Genomic DNA, 24,752 nt, shown 5'->3' with positions numbered 1-24,752 from the left:
TCAATAATATCAGCAAAAGTCATTGTTCTAAGGTTTTGAGAGAATCTACAGAAATATCAAAAGCAAATACTAATGAATTCAACATTACATTGACCAGGAGACTGAACTAAATGACCAGCTGTGTGTGAAAATGTTACGTTACTTTCGAGAGCTGCACCTACAATAAACTTATCTTCATTACATACACCAAATGAACTGAAACATTAAATCCTTTCACTAAAGTGTAAAATGCAGATCTTGCAACAAGAATGAAAAACATCTATAGAATGTAAATGATCCTGTCACATTATTATTATCAATACTGTAAATAGTTAACCAAACCACTGGGTGAACTATTTACTACTACAGGCAGTCCCCGGTTATCGGCGATCTGGTTTTATAGCGCTGTAACGGGCAGAGCTTCAGTATCAGCACCATAAGGTGCTGATAATAACGTTACGGCACCATAACACACCTAACAGAGGCACCGTTAACCGAAACTCGGTGCCATGAGCGCCATAAATTGCCGAGTTACAGTTAATGGCGGTTTTCGCTTATTGGCACCCTGCCCATAACCAGGGACTGAATATATTCATAATACATATTCTTTAAAATAATTTTTATTCAACTTATACTTTTATTTGTTTTTCACTCTCATTCTTGCTGCTCAAGATTCTGTAAGCAGTGTGGTAAGTATCTGTAACCATACTAAACCATTAGATGAAATAAGCCCATACAATGAGAAAAGCTAACATAACACTCAAGATGACAATGATGATGATAAGGAAACAATGTGAAAAATAGCCATTTGAGTTAATATATACTAGTACTACATATGGAAGTCTATGTAGGAATTAAATAGATACAAAAATGACATGATAAAAAGCTAATTTTGTGAATGATTTACACCACCCTATTGTTGTTTGTTTGTATGGTGCTTTTACGTTGCATGGAACCAGTGGTTATTCAGCAACGGGACCAACGGCTTTACGTGACTTCCGAACCACGTCGAGAGTGAACTTCCATCACCAGAAATACACATCTCTCACTCCTTGATGGAATGGCCGGGAATCAAACCCGCAACCAGCGAGGTGGGACGCCAATACCATACCAACCACGCCACTGAGGCGCACATCACCCTATTACAACTTTGTACATTTACAGTGATTCTATGATGCAGAAAATGTGAATGTGTTTTACAAAGTATCTACCTATGTAGGGCACAACTAAAGCACGATATAAATTACAAATGATAATGAAACAAAACTTTAATGAGCACCATCTTCCTACAATCCTTTTCAGGCACTGCTTATTAATACAGCAATCAGCAATAACACAATGACTTTGTCTGTTTTGGTAAAAGAACAAGATGGAATGTATATTTTTCATTTGCAATGTATTCTCAACAAGGGAAATGCTATGATTACCATTCTAAAATACCCAAGGTATGACAATTAATGCTAATGCAGTTGCATGGCCATATCGCCTTAAACAATTCTGGTACATCCTAGGGCATAATTTCAAACAGATGCCAACAAATTATCACAAACCACAACATGGTATGTCATTAGGGACTAGCAAAAACTGAACCATAATACCATTCTTCGATGTGTCTATGACAGACAGGATATACTGTATGTGAAGTCCTCACGGAAATGTAAATTACACTGCTTTCAAGGCAATAATCAATTAAGAGTTTTCAAAGCATCATCATCTGATTATTGGGAAACTAAAACAGACCAATAATGCTAATGTACAACACAAACATTTGTTTCATATTACTCTTGAACTATGGGCAGCTCTACACAATAATCTGATTGCGCTATTTCCACAATTATGTGTTTACTGGACGGACTTCTTGACATCAAATACAAACTACTAAACATAAAAAGTTTTAAAATACTGTAAAATCTCGAGTTACTAACAAATTTTCAATAAGGCATTCTCTATTTCATATAAATCTATGAATACTAAAATAACATAAATAGATTTCAATATATTATTTGTACATATTGCACAGTGCACTATTTACATTAAGATTACAGCATCTCATTAGGTGGGAAGCCTAATACAAATATATAAGCCCAAACATTAGGCAGGCAATTTTTCTTGGAATAGACCTGCCTGTAAAATATCACTTCCATGTGGAAGAGCACATGTTGGTCCACTACTCTGGGGCTCTGCTTCCTTTCTACAGTGGAAGAGCATTTCATGGTTATTATAATCCACACTTGACGAGAACTCAATATGGCAAATATCACACTCACGGACCCCATCGATGAATTCTTCTTCACACTTTACTTCACATTTTATCTTACACACAGGATTCAAATCTGTAGGGTCAGTGGAGGAGCAGCTTTCTAACACTGATAAATCCAGACAGTTGGCAATATCATTATTACTCTTATCTTCCTTTTGAATATGATTTCTTAAATTTGAGTCAGATCCTTCGAGAGCCTGCGAAATCCGTTCTCTTAACTTTTCACCTATGATATCATTTTTATTTTCAAATTCCTGCCTCATAGCACATGAAGGAAATTCCTCTTCAGAATTATTCTCACATAAAAAGGACTGCAATGAATTGAGATCTATGTGCTCAATAGGCTTGACATTTTCAACATCGTGCAATTCATCATCACTCGTGGAGTTTGGTAAAGGTTTACCTTTTTCAATGAGCATCTTTCTTAGTATGCTGCTACTGAAACTGTCTTCAAGATTTTCATGGTAACTATCCATTAAGTGCTTATCTGATCCCATCTGAAAGTTCTGCAATAATTTGCTAAACACGAAACTATTTCCAGACATTATGGGTATAGTATCAGCATAACTCTTAGAAGTCATTTCTTCATCTGTAGGTTTTAGAAGATATTCCTTCAAAAGTGATCTTTCTCTTTTTCTAGCAGCTATTGCCCCATAGAAATTTCTTTGCTCTTCTAGGCTCCCCTCTGAAAGACTTTCCTCATTTCCAAACTCCTCTTTTATATTCTCATTAGAATCAGTACTTGTGTCGGTGAAACCTTTACGGCTGTTAATCTTGTCTTTGATTTTCTCTAAAACTTCTGAGCGAAGCAGTGATTCCTTTGCCTTCTTGTTCCTAACTTTCTGTACTGTATCCTCATTGCCCTTATTCAATATTAACTGCAAAAGTGACTGAGAACTAGAACTGGATTGCATATGTTGTTTGCTCTTCACTCTAGATGACTGACACTTTCCCGGAGTTGGATCAAATCTGGATACTGGTTTTTTTCTTCTTAAGGATTTTTTTTTATGCTCTCTTTGCACATCAGGAATGCCATCAAGTTCTCTGCAAAACGATGGTCTCCATTCTTCCTCCTCCTCTTCTAATGAAGACTCTGACGATTCTTCCAACACTTGACTTACACTTTCACTCTCACTGTCACAAGTATTTTCTCTTTCTGCTAACAATGATAGCCCCTGAAGCAAAGCAGAAAAACTCAGTTCTTCAGCTGGCTTGGTTCCTGGTACATCAAACATACACATTTTCAAAATTTTCCCTACTCCAAATACTGTTCTATCATCTTTATGTGACTGATCTTGTAATTTATGCTCGTTAACTAAATCAAGAAGAAGTGTGCTAAATGTCCTTTTAAAGTCATCTTTCCCATCTTCAGACTGACTAGAAACACCTAGTCTTAGAGTACTGGATTTGAATCTGAAACTCTTCATCACCTGGGAGATTTCACTCTCTGAGGGGTCTACAAAATCATTCTCAACACTTGGTGAAATGCTTCCAAAACCTTTATTTGCAATTTCATGCAGCTCTTGTAAGAAAGTGGCATAAGGATAGCATAAATTAGCATGGCTAAGCTGTTTGAAGAGTTTTCCTGTTCTTGGCTCCTTAATTACATTCTTTTCCCCAACTTCATTACAAAGCACTTTCATTAATGTAGCGTATGGATATAAATGGTTATCACTGTTAACCGAGTCATGAACAGATTTGGATTTCATTGAACTTCTTCTCCTTTTTCTCTGAAGGCACTTTCTTGACTTTCTTGGGTAATTGGATACTTTGGAGCCATCATCATAATTATCAAATTCATACTGTGTGGATAATTTTGATTTCCTTTGGCCTTTTCGCCTTGGTTTTTTGTCTAATAATATATCTTCAACATCAGATTTGTACTCTGTTTCAACAAAGTCCATTACATTGAGCTCTGACATATCAGAAGCTCTAGTACCATTTAGGTCTTGATATTCTGCTTGCATTATTTTATTTTTATGTGATACTGAAGAAGAAAAACTTAGATACCAGAAACTGTTAAACAACATCTGTACTCCTGTTATTCAATGTGAACAGATAAGTCAACGACTAAAAGACTGGAAATATTTTGAATCGTACATGGATCCATGTCCCCTCTCTTGTACTACAGCAAACACCAGAAAATTTCTATGGGAAGTAGACATCCTGAACACTTGCAGCATTGAAGAAATTCTGCAACGGACAAGGTGCAACATTAGCAAATTTCATAAGCATTAACTGTGTTACACAAAATTTACACACTCACATCAACACTGTGATCATTTCAAGTAGTAACTGAATTTCTTTGATAAGAGGACAGAAAGTGTACAAAAGAAAAGGATTATCTTCGTACACGTTTCTACAATGTTCTAAAATAAAATACAATGAATTTATTACAACACCATATTGGTCAAGGTTATGTCAATTTTTCCAACCCATAAGTTATTTATTGCCCTTTTCCTCTTCAACACAAAATGAGTACAATGTGCTTCATAATTATTAAATATTAACAGATATCATGAGCAAATGCCAATAAGTCAGTAATCTCCACCAAACCACAAGATCCCCTTCAGCCAACTTAAGGCAGTAGGCTTGTGAAAGATGCTACACAATGAATTTATTGTATTTAAGCGCTGCCTGTAACACCATTACATTATGAAATTCTTAATACTGTAATTAGATTTTATGTTAAAGTTAAGTATATCTTAGTTTTACCAGACCAATTAGCTGATTAACAGCTCTCCTAGGGCTGGCCCGAAGATTATATATTTCTATGTGACAAGAAACCACTGGTTACCTAGCAACGGGACCTACAGCTTATTTTGGGATCCGAACCACATGTATCGAGAAATGAATTTCTATCACCAGAAATAAATTCCTCTGGTTTCGCATTGGCTGAGATGAGAATTGAACTTCGGGACACCGGATTGGTAGCCGAGTGTGAAATGCACTCGGCCAACGTGGAACTTAGATTTTATGTAATGCCAGTACTTCATAATACAGTACAATTTACAAAAGATTACTTTCTATATGAACTTGCTGACCCTCACTATAAGACCCATAGGGTAGTAAGACTTAATAGTGAACCTACGAGGCCATTCAGCACTGAAACGGAAATTGAGAGTAAAAGGTTTGAAAGGTGTAACAGGAGGAAAACCTCAAAGCAGTTGCACTATGAAACAATTGTTAGGAGAGGGTGGAGAGTACGATGGAAGAAAGAGAATATGAAAGGAGGTACAGTAAAAGTAATGAAAAGGGTTGCAGCTAGGGGCCGAAGGCACGCCGAGAAGAACTTTAAGTAATGCCTACAGTGCACTAAATGAACTGAGCTGCTGAATGAAACTTAATTCAGATAATACGTTTCTTTCATAAATTATCAAAGCTGGGTTTACAAAAAGCTACTATGTAGTAGTACTTTATTTATAAAAGCAGTACTAAAGTAAATGAAGTAAGTGTGATTTTGCCAGTTTCAGACGTTGCTTCTGCCTCCAAAACATTTTGCAGTCTGCTCATTATTCATTTCTTCAGACACAGCTTCTAACCTGCTGCTTAGATTTAGTGGCACACTTTCTTAACACCTCCATTGTGCAATGGATGAACAAAAATAAATTTTATTCTTGTTTGTGGAATCACATAGAAAATAAGCAAGTTTTTTCAATCGCATGTAATGATATCGTGTTTTGGGACAAAATTTTAAGGAATGCAAAATATACAAGATCAAATGATGGATGAATATATATGCAAATTACAGATATTTTTATGCAGAATATTATTTTTATTTTATGAAAATGAAATGTGCTCGTATATTTAGGAGCACCATTCAGTCCTGAAATTAAAAAAAATTAAAAAAACAAAAAATAGCTTGCCCCATGGGTTTCAGATATTGGATTGTCAACCTGTATGACTATTTCTGTTATTTATTACATTTACAAGACTTAAGAATAAATATAAAAAACCAGCAAAAATAATACGTATTCAATTTTGGACTGACTTCATGATAATTCTTACTGAAATGCCCTCACTTCCACAGCAATTAGTTAAACCATTACATATAAGTTTCCCAACATTCCTTCAATGTCGTCCTAATGCTATCAAACACTAAATAATTTTTATTACTTTTATTTAATTGATAATGTGACTGAAATAAAAATTGAAAGTGGCCAAGTAGGTTAACTGCATAATTGGCAGTGCAATAATTTGTATGGCTCTCCAAGTCAGGTTAGGTTGGAGGTGTCCAGTGCATCTTTGACCAGGTATGAACCCAAAGCCTTAAATCTGGTTGGATAAGAATTCCACTGGGAGTATAGACCCCAATAAGTAAGGAACCATTGCCCAGTGTTAATTTGAGAACGACTGAGATTCATTCCTGTAACTATCAGTGATGTATATACATACTGTTAAACTTTAACATTTTTGGGGTGGTTTCTCTCATCATCAATGATCTACAAATTATTTTTTACTTGTTATATTATGATTTATACATTTCTTACCTTTCCGACAGAAGCACAGCACTCATTTTTGGATCTACCAGTTTTCCTCTCACCCCAAATGCCCTGTTACCCAATGGGGGTCTCCCATAATAGTTGGATAGGGTGAACGACCAAATGGCCACCATTTCAATCGAAATGACCACTTTTTTTCACTCAATATTTAATTGGTGAAACAACAATACAATTAAATCTTTAAGCATACCATTCAAAAGATAAAGTTTCAATCTTTTGAATGGCGTGCTTAAAGATGTAATTATTTGTTGTTTCACTAGGATAATTAAACATTGAGTGGAAAAAAATTGGTCATTTCGAGTGAATGGTGGCCATTTGGTTGTTTACCCTATATTAAATATCGTGAGGATAAATATAAAACCAAGTGGGGTTCCTAGCAAGCCACAATAAAACACAACATAGTCATTTGGATGCTATGCTACTAGGGGAAACAACAGAGTGGACTAGCTGATCCAGTCTTGCCTGCTTGTTGATCCACCCTCTGAAAAAGTACTTTAGCACGTCCTGACACCAGAGATGGGCACCAGTCATGAGTCATCGGTGGTGGGAGCAATACTTTGAGACCTGTACTCTCCTTACAAAGTAAGCAAAAGTACTTTTTCGGAGGGTGGATCAATAAGCTGGCGAGACTGCATCAGCTAGTCCACTCGGTTAGGGGATACAACGCAGTGGAGTCATCGTCATCGCGTGGATCAGCCTTATTCACTCGATATTTAATTGGTGAAACAAGAATACAATTACATCTTTAAGCATACCATTCAAAAGATTGAAGTTTCGTCAACATAATAGGATATATGGAAGCGGCATACGAACTAAAATAAGCATGTGAGGTCTTTGTAAAATATGTTTTCAAGGCAGTTTTGAAATCCAATATGGCGGCACCCGCACGAGGTGCCATTTGTAAGCGCAGCGGAGCCACCATCTTTTCCAGCCTTCCCAGCACTCATTTGAACAATGTTAGCGTATATATGTAACTTTTATATATCTTACTCAAGATTTCAGTTGTAATCAGCACAACAAAACAACATTTTGTTGCCTATATAAGTGAAAGTATGGAACTTCTTATTCCTGGGGTCATGGTTTAAACTGAAATTCATTTTTACCTTGTAATCAGTGGTTTTATCCTTACTGCCATCACAACTGAAACTCCACAGTGCTTATTTGATTGTAATTACGCATACATGTTTTGGTCTTAATTCACCCCAAATTGCACTTGAACTACGTTGCGGTTCCTGGTTCCTAAGCAAACACAGTTGCGGGCAGCACACAATTACACAGTTCATGAGGTGCTAAGCTTTATTCCCTTAATTGTTTACTTTACTCATTATTTAATTTAACTTTACTTTGTTACTTCAAAATGTTTATTTATTTCATGTCTATTAACCCTTTTTTGCAACCAAATTAACCCCGAAAAATTAAAGATATTTCTAAAGTAGATAAGAGCAGACGGCAGAATGACTCATCGTTGCCTATCTAGTGGAGCTTCACACACATGCTGATGCATTTACAAACTGTTTCCATGAATTCTAGTTGTCATAATAATGCAATAATGGTAAAATTTCTCTAATATATATATATACTACAAATAGATATGTTAATTTCACTTATTTCCCTTATTTTGTGTGTCTTATACCCAGTTTGGAGGGTAAACACACCAATTGGCAACACTGATCAAACAATAGAAGAGCGTGAAGAATGCCGTAGGCACTGTTCACAAGCAAAACTGTTGATATTTGAGTCAGGAATCTAGTTACTTTTTCAACAACGACTATTTTCAAATTAATAATCATGAATATGTAAAAAATCTATGCAATTCATGACCTTATATTGCCGTTTAACTATTTATTTAAATAATTATCTAGTGCACGCTTCTTCTCCTTCTGCCAAAAATCATAGTTCCTTTGGATAAGTTGTGGGTGGAATCATTGTTTACTATTTTTGTGAAGAAAGTGCCCCAGCGTCTATGGGTACAAGTGGTGTGCGGATTTAGCACATGGAATGGGAAGTTCATTGACACAAGCAATTCCGCAAACATCGACATGGCGTCAATCTACTAAATATTCGGAGCTGTAAGTAAAAATTTCGAAAGCGTCATGGAGGTAGTGTGCACTGCATAGAGCCAGACTTTCATTAACCTCTGTTTAATCTTAAAATATGACCTTAATTTCTAACTTTAGAGAAAATATTTACTTCAAAAGGAGAGTAGAGGTCTCGAGCTCCTGCTCTCACCACCAACTCATGACCGATGCCCATCTCCGGTGTCAGGACGTGTTAAAGTACTTTTTCGGAGGGTGGAAACTGGATCCGCTAGTCCAGTCGGTTGTTTTCCTTATAGCCTGAGCCTTGACTAAGGTTAATGAAATTTGACTAGGAATTGTAGATTACCAAGGTATACTATTCCCTACATTTTTACATTTTTTCACTTGGCTGGCTTCACTTAAGGCTAATGTATATTTTGGGTAAGACATACCTAATAACGTACTTATAGTAAATAACGTACGCTAGATGGGGGATCGATCCTATAGCTACGATAACCTCACCTATAGGTACCTATCACTAAGTTTAAAGCACCAGCCTTGTTAATACCTACCTATTACTACTAGGTAGGTATACCTACTACTACAACTACCTAATAAGCTATAGACTGAGAGGCCAGTCCGCGAAGTTTAGAACCTCAAGACTGGGCGAGGTACGGTGTACTTTCGTAGTGATAAGCTGCGACGTTATAAGCAGCGCAGGAAAAATAGAAAGTGACAACTACCTAGTAGGTACCAATGGCTCTGCCTGAGTTTGCCCCCAGAGAAACTGATAAAAAGATTATTTATCGCGGTCTCCCCATCCCGTCTCAGTCACTTTGAGTTCATTACAATAATCCACAATCAACGCGGCATTATCTTAACAGCATCAGAACTTCAATGCAGCTACAAACTTACTTTAGCGGTAGATTTTGTACATGATAAGGAGGATGATTGATGGTTCCTCCCCTTCTCTCTCCGAAAGATACCCAATACCTGTGGTTGATCAACAAACGACGAGTAACACTACATTCACCGCACGACGGCAGGGTTCCCAGGTGTATCAGACCAAATTATCGTACCATACCTCTTCAAATTATCGTATTTTTATTAGAATTATCGTACATTTTTCATATTATAATATAGCTGTATTTCATCTACAGCAATATATCTTTATATCTATTAATGTAAGGCTAAATAGAAAAATTGTGATGTCATGTCTATTTATTGCTAATAATGAAAAAAAAAAAATGATAACTTTTCTGTAGGTTGTACAAAGTAGCCTATTTAGTACTTCAGTGATTGTTATCGTCATTCTACATCACCAATGTAAACTTTAAAAAAGAAAAAAATCACAACTAACATGAGTATTGCTTTAAGAAAATTGCCAATTGTTCTTAAACATCACATTACAACCCCATTACAAAAACAAAAACAAAAAAAAAGAAATGCAGCAAAATCATATAATTGTTTACTTTCAATTCTTCACTGATAGCCATTACTAATCATCAGTATTACATCAATGAAAATGAAATGGAAAAATACGACAAAAAGATCACTGTTAATAATCCTCAGTATTATCATCAACGAAAACGAAACTAATAGATCAGTACTATACTGTTTATGAAGGACTCGCTAATTGTTCTTTATCATCACACAGTAATAACAATAAAAACGAAAAATATGTATACAGGAAAAAAAATTACTTCACTGCCTTCCTTATTCATCAAGTCCTTATCATCACCATTCAAAGGAGAGAGAGAGAGGTACAATATTTGTTCTGTTACCTTTCCATATCTTTCTTTTTATTTTTTGCCTTCTGCTCCTTTAAAGCTTTACTTATTTTCAGGCGGCGAATGACCGTTTGGGTGCCTTAATAACTTTGGGGGGGAAATCTTCTAAATTTCTTTAAGTTGAACGAAAAGGTTCAAAATTATAGTACATTTCCAGTTATAATCTACACCAACCGACAGCTCTTCCTTTTTATTATTTTAATAATATAAAATAATAATGGGGTTCCCGTTACCTTTAGTATGCATCCTGCCACTTTTAAAGTTAGGATGGCTGGTTTCTTCTACGTAATATCTTCAATATTCAACCCTGAAGTTATTTACCTTTAATGATGTGGTCGGTTTTTTCTTCTTTCTTTACATAGTAATTCACAGCCCATTGGGCTCATCGTTTCTTCTTTAATGCCGTAGTTGTCTGTGTAAGTATTGCTGCCTCATTTACACTGAATTCACCTGTGCATCTCTTTCTCCCTCCCATCAGTGTTAGTTATCTCCCTTATAATGTCTGCCTTCTTTTTTTCATTTTTAGACAATTCTATCTCTCATTTATCCTACCTTTTTGATACTATCCGTCACACTTTCTCCCCAGGAGACTTCATACAATTTCCTTCTTTGGTCTTCTACTGCTCCTTTCACTGGCCTTTTCCTATTTGATGCTAAGATGCTATAGCTGTTTTTGAATAGGCATTTTTACTCTTCCCTTCGATCTCTTACTCAACACTAAGTTTCTCCTATTTCATTTTTTACCAAAGACAAACTTGAATTTTAAATGCCAACATGCATGCCTTTCTTTGCCTATTTCTGGATATCTCATCTTTTGTTAACATTACTTACCCAAATTGACAGTAGTGTAAGGACAACGCCTTATTGCAAATTCCTCTGTATATAATTCTACAATCGCGTTGTTCTTACTTCCCTCCTTGAGAGCGTTCAGCGGGCTTTCCGCCAATGTATATCTTTCAAGATCATGTTTTGTGTACTTTTATATTCTAAATTATATGTCTCGCGAGAAACACAAATCGGCTATCGTCGACCCACTTTTACTCTCTCGCGGGTTGTATACTTGAATTTCCTTACCTGTAATAAAGATATACGGGCTGCTCTACGAGCAAGAGCCCGTGCTGGCACAAGGCCAGCTTAATCTCAAACAACATAATAAAGATCAGTACACTTCTACCTGCCTCTTTGTTCACACCTCACAATTGGTGACCTCCCAAGCGGTTTTGGCTAAGCCATTAAGGGATTAACTACTGCCGCTCACCTTCAGAGATCTTTAGCGGACTCACACGGTGCCTCAGTTTAGATCTCTGAGAGCTCCTACCGTGGAAAAAACCAATGCCTATAACGGACTAAATACGGCATACCTTCCCCAGGTGTGTTCACGCGTTCCTTAAACGGTTTGGCCCGCCATTTACGACTCCTGTCGACAGTTCTGTGAGAGTGGACAATGGATGCAGACAGTTCCACGCGAGAAACCCAGGCCTCCTCTGCCTCAATGGCAGCCTCGCACACAGCTGCCGCTCAAGCTGCAAGCTGCATCCCTTCACAACAGCGACCCCAACCGCCTTGTTCATCCAAGCTGAAGGGCAATTCCGGGTAGCGGGACTCTCGGACAAGGTACTGCAGGCTGACCTCATCATGTCAGTCCTCCCGACAGAGGTATTCGACCGAATAACCCCCTGGCTGACCGGCCAGGCACAGACCGAACCTGTCACACTCGACGAACTAAAGATAAGACTCATGACAGCCTACTCCACTCCCATCACAGAGAAAGCCGCCCGCGCCCTCTACCTAGTTACAAACCCGATGCAAAGCGCCGACCCACAGGATGCCTGGGACACGATGATGGGCCTCCTCCGCCTGACAGAAGTAGGTCCCAACAGGAAGAAGATGGAAATCTGCCTGGGCCGCGAAATATTCCTGCAGCAACTCGAGCCAGATGTCCGAGGACAGCTAACAGACGCATACACCCTCCCTGACGACAAACTCGTGGAGAAAGCTAAAAAGCTGACGCTGTTTAACAAGGCTGCAAGGCTCGCCGCTCCCTGATCTTCCGTGTGCCTAGCCGGAGAGAAGGGAGAAGAAGAAGAAGACGACCCAACACAGGAGATCGGCGCCATGACCCAGAGAGGAAGTCCTCCCACCCGCAGCGGGGCAAAAACTCCTGGTGCCACTACCAACGGAAGTTCGGAAGATACTCCAGGAGATGTGAAAGCCCCTGCACTTTCCAGCAGCCAAAAAACAGTGACAGCAGACAAAATCGAAGTTGCCCGTGGCAGCAGCCTTGTCGGAACCACACGCCGTAGGATTTTATGTCCGCGACGCGATCTCCAGCCGGAGGATGGTGGACACCGGGTGATGCACTTGGTATTCCCGCCGTCAGGAAAGGACCGCAGCCGCGGGCCTGACAACCCAACCGCCCTCGTTGCCGCAAACGGGACCCCCATCCACGCCTACGGCACGAAGTCCCTTGAAATATCCATCTTGGGGCACAACTACGTCTGCCGTTTCACCATTGCAGACGTCAGGATTCCACTAATGGGGGCGGATTTCCTGGTGCATAACGGCCTCCTGGTTGACGTGGGTCGCAAACGCCTCCTCAACACAGGGACATGCCGTTCCCTACCACTTGCAGCGGGCCCAAGTGCCCCCACAATTTGCACCATCGCCCCCCACAAGTATGGCAACCTCCTGCAAGAATTCCTCGAAGTTTTCAAACCGGAACTTCGTCAGGTAGCTGGGACGCCGCCCAAGCATGGAATATTCCACCACATCACCACCATAGGGCCCCCAACGCACGCAAAGTTCCGACGACTCCCTCCGGGCTGCCTTCAGGATGCAAAAAGGGCGTTCTCGGAAATGGAACGAATGGGTATCTGCCGGAAAGCATCAAGCCCTTGGGCTTCACCCCTCCACATGGTATGGAAACCTGACGGCACCTGGAGCCCCTGAGGAGACTACAGGAGACTCAACCTCGCTATGATCCCCGATCACTACCCCTTGCCAAACATGCAGGACTTGACTGGGGCCCTCCATGGAGCAAAAAATCTTCAAAAAAATGTACCTTTTAAATTCTTATTTTCAGGTTCCGGTGCATCCTGAAGACGTTCCCAAGACTGCCATCATCATGCCCTTTGGCTCCTACGTCTTCCATTACTCCACCTTCGGCCTGAGAAATGCAGGGGCCACCTTCCAGCACCTAATGGACAGCATCCTGGTGGACCTGCCCTTCTGCGTCTGCTACGTTGACGATATTTTGATCTTTTCCAGGTCCCCAGAGGAGCACCTACGCCATGTCTGAGCAGTTCTGAAACGCCTGCAGGAAAACGGGCTGGTCATCCGATTCGACAAGTGCACCTTCAGCACCGAGAGGGTGGACTCCCTCGGACACGAGATCTCTGCAGCAGGCGTGCGCCCCATGGCCTCGAAGGTGGACGCAGTGCAGAAGTTTCCGACCCCAACTACGGTCAAGGCCCTGCAAGAATTCATCGGAATGGTGAATTACTACCGCCGGTTCATCCCCGACGTCACCCGCACCATGTCCCCTCTAACACAGGTCCAAAGAACCTGACGTGGGAAGCAGAACAAGCGCAGGCCTTCCACGACACAAAGATGGCCCTCGCCAGAGCTGCAACCTTGTCCCACCAGGACCCCACTGCGCCCTTACGCCTCACCATTGACGCCAGCAACGTCGCCTGCAGGGCCGTCCTCGAGCAGATGGTTCAGGGCGGTTTCCAACCAATCGCCTTCTACAGTAAAAACCTGTCGCCCGCCGAGACGAGATACAGCAAATTCGACCGCGAGCTCCTGGCGGTGTACCAAGCAGTGCGCCACTTCCGCTACCTCCTCAAGGGCGCCTCCTTCACTATCAGGACAGACCACCGCCCCTTGGTGCATGCCTTCACCAAGGCAGGCGACGCCTGGTCAGCGAAACAACAGAGGCACCTGGCAGCCATCGCTGAGTTCGGCTGCACCATCCATTACGTCCTCGGCGAGAAGAACCCCGTGGCTGATGCCCTCTTGAGGATAGATATGAACGCCGTGCACCTCGGGATCGATTACGAAGACCTTGCCTGGGAACAGGCCTCTGACCCGGAGACTGCCGCTTATCTCACAGCCATCACCTCCCTCAAGTGGGAGGATGTGCCCTTTGGACCCGCAGGCACGACGCTCTTCTGCGACATCAGCACAGGTTGCCCGCGCCCGCTGATTCCAGCCTCCCACAGGAGAGCCATATTCAACGTCATACACGGACTCTCGCACCCCTCGGGCGGACGACGATGTGCCTCCTGACGGAGAAGTTCGTCTGGCACGGAATTCAGAAGGACTCCCTCGAGTGAGCCAGGACAGGACCTGCGTTCTGTGCCAATCAAGTAACGTAAGTCGGCACACAGAATCGGGCGTGGGGGAGTTCCCGCAGCCGAAACGAAGATTCGGCCACATTCATGTAGACGTCGTGGGTCCCCTGCCCCCGTCTGAAGGCGCCAGATACCTCCTGACGATAATCGACCGCTCCACCAGATGGCCCGAGGCGACGCCGATGTCGGAGGCAACCACCAAAGCATGCGCCGAAGCCCTTCTCGCCAGCTGGATCAGTCGATTCGGAGTGCTGGATGATATCACGACGAACCACAGACCTGTTTTCCTGCCTACAACCCGGCGGCTAACAGCATGGTGGAAAGGGTCCACCGATCTCTCAAGGCTTCCCTAACGGAACGCTGCACCGGCGAGGACTGGAAGAGCCAACTACCGTGGGTCCTCCTCAGCCTCCGGACCGCCCCTCGGGTGAACGGCGAAGCATCACCTGCGGAGAAGGTATACAGGGAACCATTGGCAGTCCCAGGCGAGTTCTTCCCGACCAACGCCGACGACACAGACGTCTCCATCACCAGACTTCGTGAATCCGCCGGAAAATTCACGCCCTGCATCAAGACCTTCTCTGACAGAACCAAACACTTCCTCCTGAAAGCCCTATCGTCCTGCAAACACGTCTTCATCAGGGACGACGCCTGCCGCCCGCCACTGACAAGACCCTACTGAGGCCCCTTCTGCGTTCTCCGATGCACCAACAAGGCGTACTTCATATCCATAAATGGTCGCAAGGACTGGGTCACGATTGACCGACTGAAACCAGCTTTCCTGATGGACGAAGAGCACGTTGACGCGGATCCCATAGGGTGCCTTACTCCTCCTTGGTGAGAAGCGACACCATCGACACCAAACCACCCAGTTGTAGCCACGGCCGCCCTCGGAAGACGGTCGAACCCCCCGAGGATCACCTCAGGGGAGGCATCCCGTCCCCAAAAAACCCCGAGGACTCCGAGGCCGAGGAGCTACCACAGCAGCTGGTCTCGCGCACCCGAGGCTGCCTCCGCCGGCCCGCTAGCTTCCGCGAGTAGCGATCAGAAGCACTAAATCATCCAACAATTACGCCCTAATTATTGTCTTGGGGGGAGTATTTGTAAGGACAACGCCTTATCGCAAATTCCTCTGTATATAATTCTACAATCACGTTGTTCTCACTTCCCTCCTTGAGAGCGTTCAGCGGGCTTTCCGCCAATGTATATATCTTACAAGATCATGTTTTTTGTACTATTACATTCTAAGTTGTATGTCTCGCGAGAAACACAAATTGGCTATCGCCGACCCACTTTTACTCTCGCGGGTCGGATACCACATTTCCGCTCGCACGATGTATATTTGAATTTCCTTACCTGTAATAAAGATCAGTACACTTCTACCTGCCTCTGTTCACACCTCACAGTAGTATACATCTCTAAATAGATGTAAACCTTCCTTTTATCTTACAGATCGTCAGAATTTATTTTGAAAAGTATCACTGCACCAGATGACTAAATCTTATATTTTCATTGCTCGACGTGAATATTTTTATGTGGTTCCAAGTTGAGTCATTGCTAATTTTCATCTAGTTGGCCTGTTTACTTGTTGATAGCTATTTGAATTCTAGTCATATTATTATTATTATTATTATTATTATTATTTGTTGTCTATCACAGTCCTCCAATTCGACTGGGTGGTATTTATAGTGTGGGGTTCCGGGTTGCATCCTGCCTCCTTAGGAGTCCATCACTTTGCTTACTATGTGCGCCGTTTCTAGGATCACACTCTTCTGCATTAGTCCTGGAGCTACTTCAGCCTCTAGTTTTTATAGCTTCCTTTTCAGGGATCTTGGGATCGTGCCTAGTGTTCATATGAATATGGGTACAATTTCCACTGGCATATCCCATATCCTTCTTATTTCTATTTTCAGGTCTTGATACTTATCCATTTTTTCCCTCTCTTTCTCTTCAACTCTGGTATCCCATGGTATTGCGACATCAATGAGTGATACATTCTTCTTGATTTTGTCAATCAACGTCACCTCTATTTGCACGTATCACCCCATCTGTTTTGATACCATAGCCCCAGAGGATCTTTGCCTGATCGTTTTCTATCACTCCTTCAGGTTGGTGCTCGTACCACTTATTACTGCAAGGTAGCTGATGTTTCTTGCACAGGCTCCAGTGGAGGGCTTTTGCCACCGAATCATGCCTCTTTTTGTACTGGTTCTGTGCAAGTGCTGGACATTCGCTTGCTATGTGGTTTATGGTTTCATTTTTCGTATTGCACTTCCTACATATGGGAGGGATGTTATTTCCATCTATCGTTCTTTGAACATATCTGGTTCTTAGGGCCTGATCTCGTGCCGCTGTTTATCATTCCTTCAGTTTCCTTCTTGAGCTCTCCCCTCTGTAGCCATTGCCATGTGTCATCGCTGGCTAGTTCTTTAGTCTGTCTCATGTATTGTCCGTGCATTGGTTTGTTGTGCCAGTCCTCTGTTCTGTTTGTCATTCTCCTTTCTCTGTATATTTCTGGGACTTCGTCTACTTTTATCAGTCCTTCTTCCCATGCACTCTTGAGCCACTTTTCTTCACTGGTTTTCAGATATTATTATTATTATTATTATTATTATTATTATTATTATTATTATTATTATTATTATTATTATTATTATTATTATTATTTCCGGCTAACCTGCAATTCTAGTTGAAAAAGCAGAATGCTACAAGTCCAAAGGCATGTATAAATGTCAACTCTCACGGCAATGCAGTAAATTGTAGAGATTTCCTTCGTTTAAAGCACTAATTGAAAACATATAAAACCATATAAATTTTGAATAATTCGGTTCAAAATTGTCTTCATTTTGAGAATGATGGACTAACGCATGAACTAATACTACGATAAACGTTTTGGACTGGTACGTTGATAACAGTTGACTTTTTCACCTTTTCAACTTTACCAAAATGTCTCTCCAGTGATAGACTTCATATCGAGTTCGAGCTAGGTTGGAACGATTGACTTGTTGACCGACATGGTTGAGTGTGTAAGTGGCAGTTAGTCAATTGAGATGGGTCGTAGCAGAAAGTCAACATCCACTTGGGATCCGTCCTTCAAGGGAAATCTCATACAGTTTAAAAGATCACTTACACACACACTTTATATATATATATATATATATATATATATATATATATATATATATATATATAGTACATATATATGTATATATATATATATATATATATATATATGTGTGTGTGTGTGTGTATGTGTGTGTGTGTGTGTGTGTGTGTGTGTGTGTGTGTGTATATACACGTATATGAAGGTGTGTGTGCATGAACTGATTCTATTATCTTCGGAAAAAAGCATTTTATAACCTTTCGTTACTTCCTTGGTTTTAACCCAAACATCTAAATAAAACTTTAAAACTTTCTTTGGCAAGAGATGATTTCTATATGACACTGTAAAATGGAAGTTTTACTCATTTTTCTTACTTTCATCGCGTGCTCTGTAACCTCTATGAGATAGTTTTAAATCGTATGGAGCGTTCGTCAATGATATTTGTTGTATCAGTCTGCAAAGAAAAGGTCACCAGGTCACCAAAACCTCAGGACATTAACAGCTTGCCTTTCACTCTCGGCACAGACTTTGAATCTACAAAGTTACCTGCTGTAGAATTATGTCTCGTCACTTGAAGGAAAACATCAGAGAAACTCCAGATATCATAACACAATTTTATTCTATCCTTATGGCAGTAATACAAAACATTAATCCATTTTGAAAAGTTGGAGACAATTAAAGGGGTTTGTACACAATTTTCTGAAGCGATCTTAATGGGATCCAATTTCGAATTATGATTTCATGATGTCTCTTAAACCATCTGCAAAGAATTGTGGAATTTAGAGAGAGACCCCAGGTCACCAGACCTTCTAAAAAAATAAAGAAATAAAAAAAAAATAAAAAATAAAAGCCCTTCTGGACAGAACAAATAACTAAACCCAGCCTTGAGAAATTGGCCTACAAATACCAGCCCTGCTAGATTTTGTTGTTGAAGATTAAGCCAGCCTTGTGCTGGCACGGACTATTGCTCCTAGAGCAGGTTGCTGATGTCTTATATATTATATATATATATATATATATATATATATATATATATATATATATATATATATATGATATATATACTTCATCACCTTCAAATGAGTATCTTTGTTAAATTAATCTTTAGGCCCAACGAGACGTTTGCCCTCCCTGTACCCACTCCTTTCCTGAAGTCTGATTATGTAGTACTAGCCCTCTACCTGTTACCATTGAAAGCCTCCAGCAATGAACAAAAATAAATAGACTCGAAAACTGCATAGGAAAAGAGAGAGAGAGAGAGAGAGAGAGAGAGAGAGAGAGAGAGAGAGAGAGAGAGAGAGAGAGAGAGAGAACAATTCATTTGTTAGACTTCCTCACCCACGAAACCAATTAGGTTGGTACATGACAGATGTAATTCGATTCTGAAAGATAAAGAGAGACAGGCATAAGTGAAATGAGGTATTGTAGTAATTATTCAAGAAATCTGGTTATTTCAATGATACCAAACAAGATTTGCAGCCAAAACGAGCAACAAACATGCAATTAATGTTAGACGTGAAGGAAAAGCAAAGGAGTAAATAGATATACAGAATGTCTTTGTACTTAAAAATAGTGTAAAATTCTTCATTAGTGTCCAAATATGAGTTGAAGTGTTATTTTGGTACAATTTTCTTCTCTAAGAATGGAGGAAGTGGATGGCATGAAAAACTGAGATAGATGTCTCTTAGAGTAGAAAAAGTAGCTGCTTATGAAATGTTCGTAAATATCTTCTTAACACAGGAACTGACATATTCACCACTGCAACTGAGAGGCACTAATAGTTCATTTTCTAGGAACTTGAATGGACAAAAAGATGAGAACTAAACAGGGAATACGATACATATCACTCGACTAAAGAGGTATACAGACAGTCCTTGAGTATAGCTAGAGAGACACACTACAAGGAGTAGCGAGAGAACCAACACACATATCCACGGTACTCGTAGGTCACCTCACCTCACGCGACTGTGTAACTTTTGGGACGAGGATAAGGAAAAGGGGCGGGACTAAGACGGTTGATATGCGGAGGGGTGGGCAGGGCGACACACTGGGGCCAGACGGCACAGGCTCACCAGGAACTGCTCCAGGTTAGTAATGAGCTCCTTGCGCGAGTATCCTTCGTTTAGGAGGCTCAGGAAGAAGTGGCGGTGGCGGTACAGAAACTCCTCGTATTCAGACGATGCTCGGATGATGCGGCGGGGCTGCGGAGCGAGAGAAGGGAAAGAAAAGGTATAAAAGTGATGACATTGGATGTTGTTCGGTTCAGAAGTCATGGATATCAAATCAGTGATGATTTCATTGCTCAGTAACAAGGTAATAATTCAGTTCTCTTGCTGCCTCTACCAGTAATCTCACCATGATCTAGTTCTAAAAGCACCGTGGCGCTCATTCAAAAGACACGCTAGACTGAATAAGCTTTGTAATAGACCATTAAAATCTTAACATGTTTCTGGAGATATGCTTGACTGACTTCTCCACCATAAAAGATCAGAATAAGTCTTAGATTTCACTTGAGACAGATATGTACAAAAGATACACACAGCTTAGAGTAGCATGAACGTAGAACAAACACTATCTTCATTGCAAAGTACGTCTGTCTCTACCAAAAACATCTTCCATTCAGACACTTAACACTCCATTGCTAACAGAATGACCTCAGTTACACAGTCGTCTAAGTTCACCTTCACAAAATGTTGTCGTTACGATCAGGTTTCCGTTTTTATCAGAAGTAACTACCTCTACTTTCAACATTCGATTTGGTAATGCTGCTTTGAGCGTCATAGATAAATATTCCCACAATAAACGTTACTCCCTAAGGATAAAACTGGTCACCTTAGAACATACATACCTATCAAATAGTTAAACTGAAATGTTAACTCGGCCACCAGTTCTTTGTCTGTATCAACGTTTTTATCATAAATACCACGCCTGAGATTTTAGGAGTTGGTTAGTGGTCTAAAGCACAAGAAGTTGCCTTCATCTTTCTCCCGGAATCATTGTTCCCTTCTCTCTCTCTCTCTCTCTCTCTCTCTCTCTCTCTCTCTCTCTCTCTCTCTCTGTCCTGTACGCCCCGAAGGATTAGCGTTAGTAGTTAGTATCTGACATTTGACCTAATTCCCAAATATTCACCACGAAATATTTTCCATGAGAAGTAATTGAATAATGATTGGTATCTAATTTACGAAAAGAGAAATGACAGGAATCATCATCGTCCTGAACGTTCATTAGATTTTCTCCTAATTATTCGCGGAGTCGGGTGTGAAATAGCTTTCCTAAAGGTCAGTCGAGGTATAATCGAATTATTAAAGGGAGATGATTTACCGCATGCAACGTCAAGCGATCAAAAAAAAAAAAAAAAATAAATATTTCACACGAGCGCATTCTATTGGCTACAGTTGTAGAATCTAATAAGTGATGTTTTTTTCATTTCTAATTTTCTTTGTTTCTCGTCTGATTTTTCAGTTTTCTGAAAAAGAAAACTTTGGTGTCGGCTTTTTGTCTGTCCGGCCTAAGATCTTATAAAAAAAAAAAAAAAAAAAAAAAAAAAAAAAAAAAAAACAAAAAAAAAAAAAAAAAAAAAAAAAAAAAAAAAAAACTGAGGCTAGAGGGCTGCAAATTAGCACGTTGATCATCCACCCTCCAATCGTCAAACATACCAAATTGCAGCCCTCTAGCCGCAGTAGTTTTTATTTTATTTAAGGTTAAAGTTAGCCATGAATCGTACTTTTGGCAGCGCTATGGGCACCAACAAACAGGCCACTACCGGACCGTGGCTGAGGCCACCATCTTCGATGCTTACTTGTGTGATTTGGCTTCGGTGCTTAGTTTAATTCTACCGTCTTATATCGAAGATGAATAAACATTAATGGCTCCAGTGGTATCTTTCTGCCTATATCTAAGATATGCCTAGAAACAGCTATGTTCTCAATTCTTATAGATTTGATAAAGGTTGCGAATAAGGCCTATACGTTGTTACTACCATCAGAAAGAAGAAGAAAGCTAGTGCCAGATCTGTGGTTGATTCGCAAAAAAATATGTCCATTCGTGCTATTATCCTGCGCCCCCCCCCCCCCCCCCCCTCTCTCTCTCTCTCTCTCTCTCTCTCTCTCTCTCTCTCTCTCTCTCTCTCTCTTCTGTTAATTGAAAATTGTAAAAATTTATTCGCTCCATATTTATTTAGGCTATTCGTCTCTCTCTCTCTCTCTCTCTCTCTCTCTCTCTCGTTAATATTTGCCAAAATTAATCTTTTCCAAATGTATTCGTCAAGGGCACCCCCAGCCATATATATATACTTTTTACTTACTTTTACTTTTAGGGGTTTATTTCTCGCCCTCCATCAGACACTAAGAGTCTGTTCAGGCGGGCCTTGATGTGTGAAAATAATTTCTTTCCAGTTTATATTTTGCTCTGTATCTTTTCAGTATTCGCTAGCATTTGTATTCAGGCTTATAGTTTTCTTATCACTATTATAGCACTTTCCAAAGAGATAAGTCTTCAGGTTTTCTTGAAAGCTGCCACATTTTTGCTATTCTTGACATCAAGTGGAAGGTCGTTGAAGAGTCTTGGTGCAGCATAAGAAAAAGTTCTTCCTCCTATTTCATGATTCACACTAATTTCGAATAGTCTATATGGGTCATCAGCATGTCTAACTCTTACAGCAGCGCTAGTAACTTGAGAGTAGGGGACCTAGCAATCATGAAGATATTTAGGCTTATCACTTGTAAGTGCCTTGTAAGTCAACAAACAAATCTTAAATTCAATTCTAGCCTTAACAGGTAACCAATGTAGATCGATCAGTGCAGGAGTTATTCTCTCCCGAAATTTAATGCCTTTTATCAGTCTAGCCGCCCGGTTTTGCACATTTTGAAGCTTTCTTAGTAGTGCATTGGGCAATTTATAGTACAGAGAATTGCAATAATCAAGCCTTGATATTACGTGACTCGTCACTAAAATTTTTGTTCTGCCCTCTGTTAAAGATTTTCTAATAAATGCTATGTTTCTCAGGTGATAGTTACACACTTTCACTGTATTTACTATTTGATCCCTCATTGACAAATTACAATCCATCAGTACACCCAAATTTTTCACAACAGGCACAATCCTAACATCAGCGTCACCAATTTTTATACTTTGAAATAACTGGTAATTCCTCAAAGCCACCTTTGTGCCGAAAAACATACATTGTGTTTTATCATCATTTAATTTAAGATTTTTCCTCTGCATCCATGTTTTTATTTCAGTCATTATCTCATCATCAATTTTCTTCATTGTATCTTGTGTTGTTGAAATTGAAAGGTAAAACTGAGTATCATCTGCATATAGTTTAAAGCCCACTTTTTGCTTTTTCAAGATATGTGATAGCTCGATAGTATATATGTTGAACAAGATAGGGCCCAGAACACTACCCTGTGGTACACCTTTCATAAGAATTCTCTCACTAGATCGGTTTCCAGAAACCTCTACAATAGTCTTCCTGTTCGTTAAGTAGCTTCGCAAAAATTCCAGTGCTTCCTCAGTCACTCCAATGGACTTTAAGTCGTCAAGTAAGTACTCGTGCACGACAGTATCGAAGGCAGCACTAAGATCTAACATAATCAAAATTCCACACTTTCCTTCATCAAGAAGACCTATCATATCATTCATTATTGAACATAAGGTAGTTTCTGTAGAGTGATTAGCTCTGTAGGCCGACTGATTTTCCGGGAGTACCTCTAACTCATCAATATGCGCCCATAATTGCTCACTTATGATTTTTTCAATAAGCTTCGACATGTAAGATAAATTTGAAATGGGCCTATATGAATTTAGTTCGTTTACATCACCTTTTCCTTTGTATATTGGTTTGATCAGCGCAGTTTTTTCACAGCTAGGAAAACTGGATTGTGATATACTTAGGTTAATCATATTTAGGTAAATATTGTATACAACTTGCTCGTTTGGAGCTTCACTTATTATACTATTTGGGAAAGGGTCGTTTCCACAATATGTATTCTTCATCTCTCTCATAACCTTTAACAAGTCACGCATATTTATTTCCTTAAATTTTTTTAACTTCTTACCCTCCTTCACTGGCATAACTGACTGTCCTTCTAGCTGATTTTGGGGGAAACCTCTATAAATTTTATCAATGTTTTCATTAAAGAATATAGCAAAATTCTCTGCACAGACATTTTCAGACAAGACATATTTTTTCTTTAATCCCATCAAATCATCTAGGTTTTTGTGAAACTCCCTCATCTTATTAGTTTTTTTTACTTTCGTCGTTGTAGAATTTTCTTTTTGTTTTTTCTAACAGGATGTTATAGTCATTTCTGGCCTTATTATATAGATTTCTGGCTTGTGAGGATTTGGCTCTTTTACATCTACCTTCCATCTTACGTCTATGTCTTTTTGCCTTTCATAGCTCACTATTATACCATCCAACATTTTCGTGTACAACTATTTGTTTGCTCTTTATAGGAGACTTGGTATCATACATTTTTCCAAAATTGTCATTATATTTTTTGGTATAACACCCAACACATTCTCTATCTACCATATGTTCACGTTGTATGTTCTCGCAAGACATTTGCGCTACACTTACTTCAATAAAATTCTCAGCATCGAAATTTTCCCGTTCTCTATATGTAATCCATTTCTTCAATACTCTGATGCAATTTATATTAACATCAAAAGTTTATGTGTTTTTGAGATCTCAAAAAAAAAAAACACACACACATATACATATATATATATATTAATATAT

The 24,752-nt window shown here is 40.0% G+C and overlaps 2 protein-coding genes across 3 annotated transcripts in view; both read right to left on the bottom strand.

Annotated features, from left to right (window-relative positions):
* Positions 1–1,229: 1,229 nt before the first annotated feature.
* Positions 1,230–9,780, bottom strand: LOC135221097 (uncharacterized). The gene is made up of 2 exons (XM_064258897.1): positions 9,675–9,780; positions 1,230–4,432 (listed from the first exon to the last, which is right to left on the bottom strand). Exon 2 carries the CDS (start codon positions 4,267–4,269, stop codon positions 2,071–2,073), a length of 2,199 nt encoding a protein of 732 aa, XP_064114967.1. The 5' UTR covers positions 4,270–4,432; positions 9,675–9,780; the 3' UTR covers positions 1,230–2,070.
* A 9,288-nt stretch (positions 9,781–19,068) lies between these two features.
* LOC135221555 (uncharacterized) overlaps positions 19,069–24,752 on the bottom strand; it is a 64,806-nt gene continuing 59,122 nt past the window's right edge. The window contains exons 4-6 of one of the 2 annotated variants that reach the window (XM_064259258.1): positions 20,080–20,208; positions 19,320–19,389; positions 19,069–19,275 (exon numbers count right to left, since the gene is read on the bottom strand). In XM_064259258.1, the coding sequence (XP_064115328.1) occupies positions 19,342–19,389; positions 20,080–20,208 (177 nt within the window). In that variant the 3' untranslated portion in view covers positions 19,069–19,275; positions 19,320–19,341. Of the gene's footprint in view, positions 19,390–20,079; positions 20,209–24,752 lie in introns of both variants that reach the window. The other variant, XM_064259257.1, reaches the window with a different exon arrangement.

This window comes from Macrobrachium nipponense, chromosome 2, assembly GCF_015104395.2.
Source record: "Macrobrachium nipponense isolate FS-2020 chromosome 2, ASM1510439v2, whole genome shotgun sequence".
In the NCBI taxonomy this organism is placed as follows: domain Eukaryota; kingdom Metazoa; phylum Arthropoda; class Malacostraca; order Decapoda; family Palaemonidae; genus Macrobrachium; species Macrobrachium nipponense.
The sequence above is the reverse complement of the archived record's forward strand: the minus strand, read 5'-3'. Positions and strand labels throughout refer to the sequence as shown.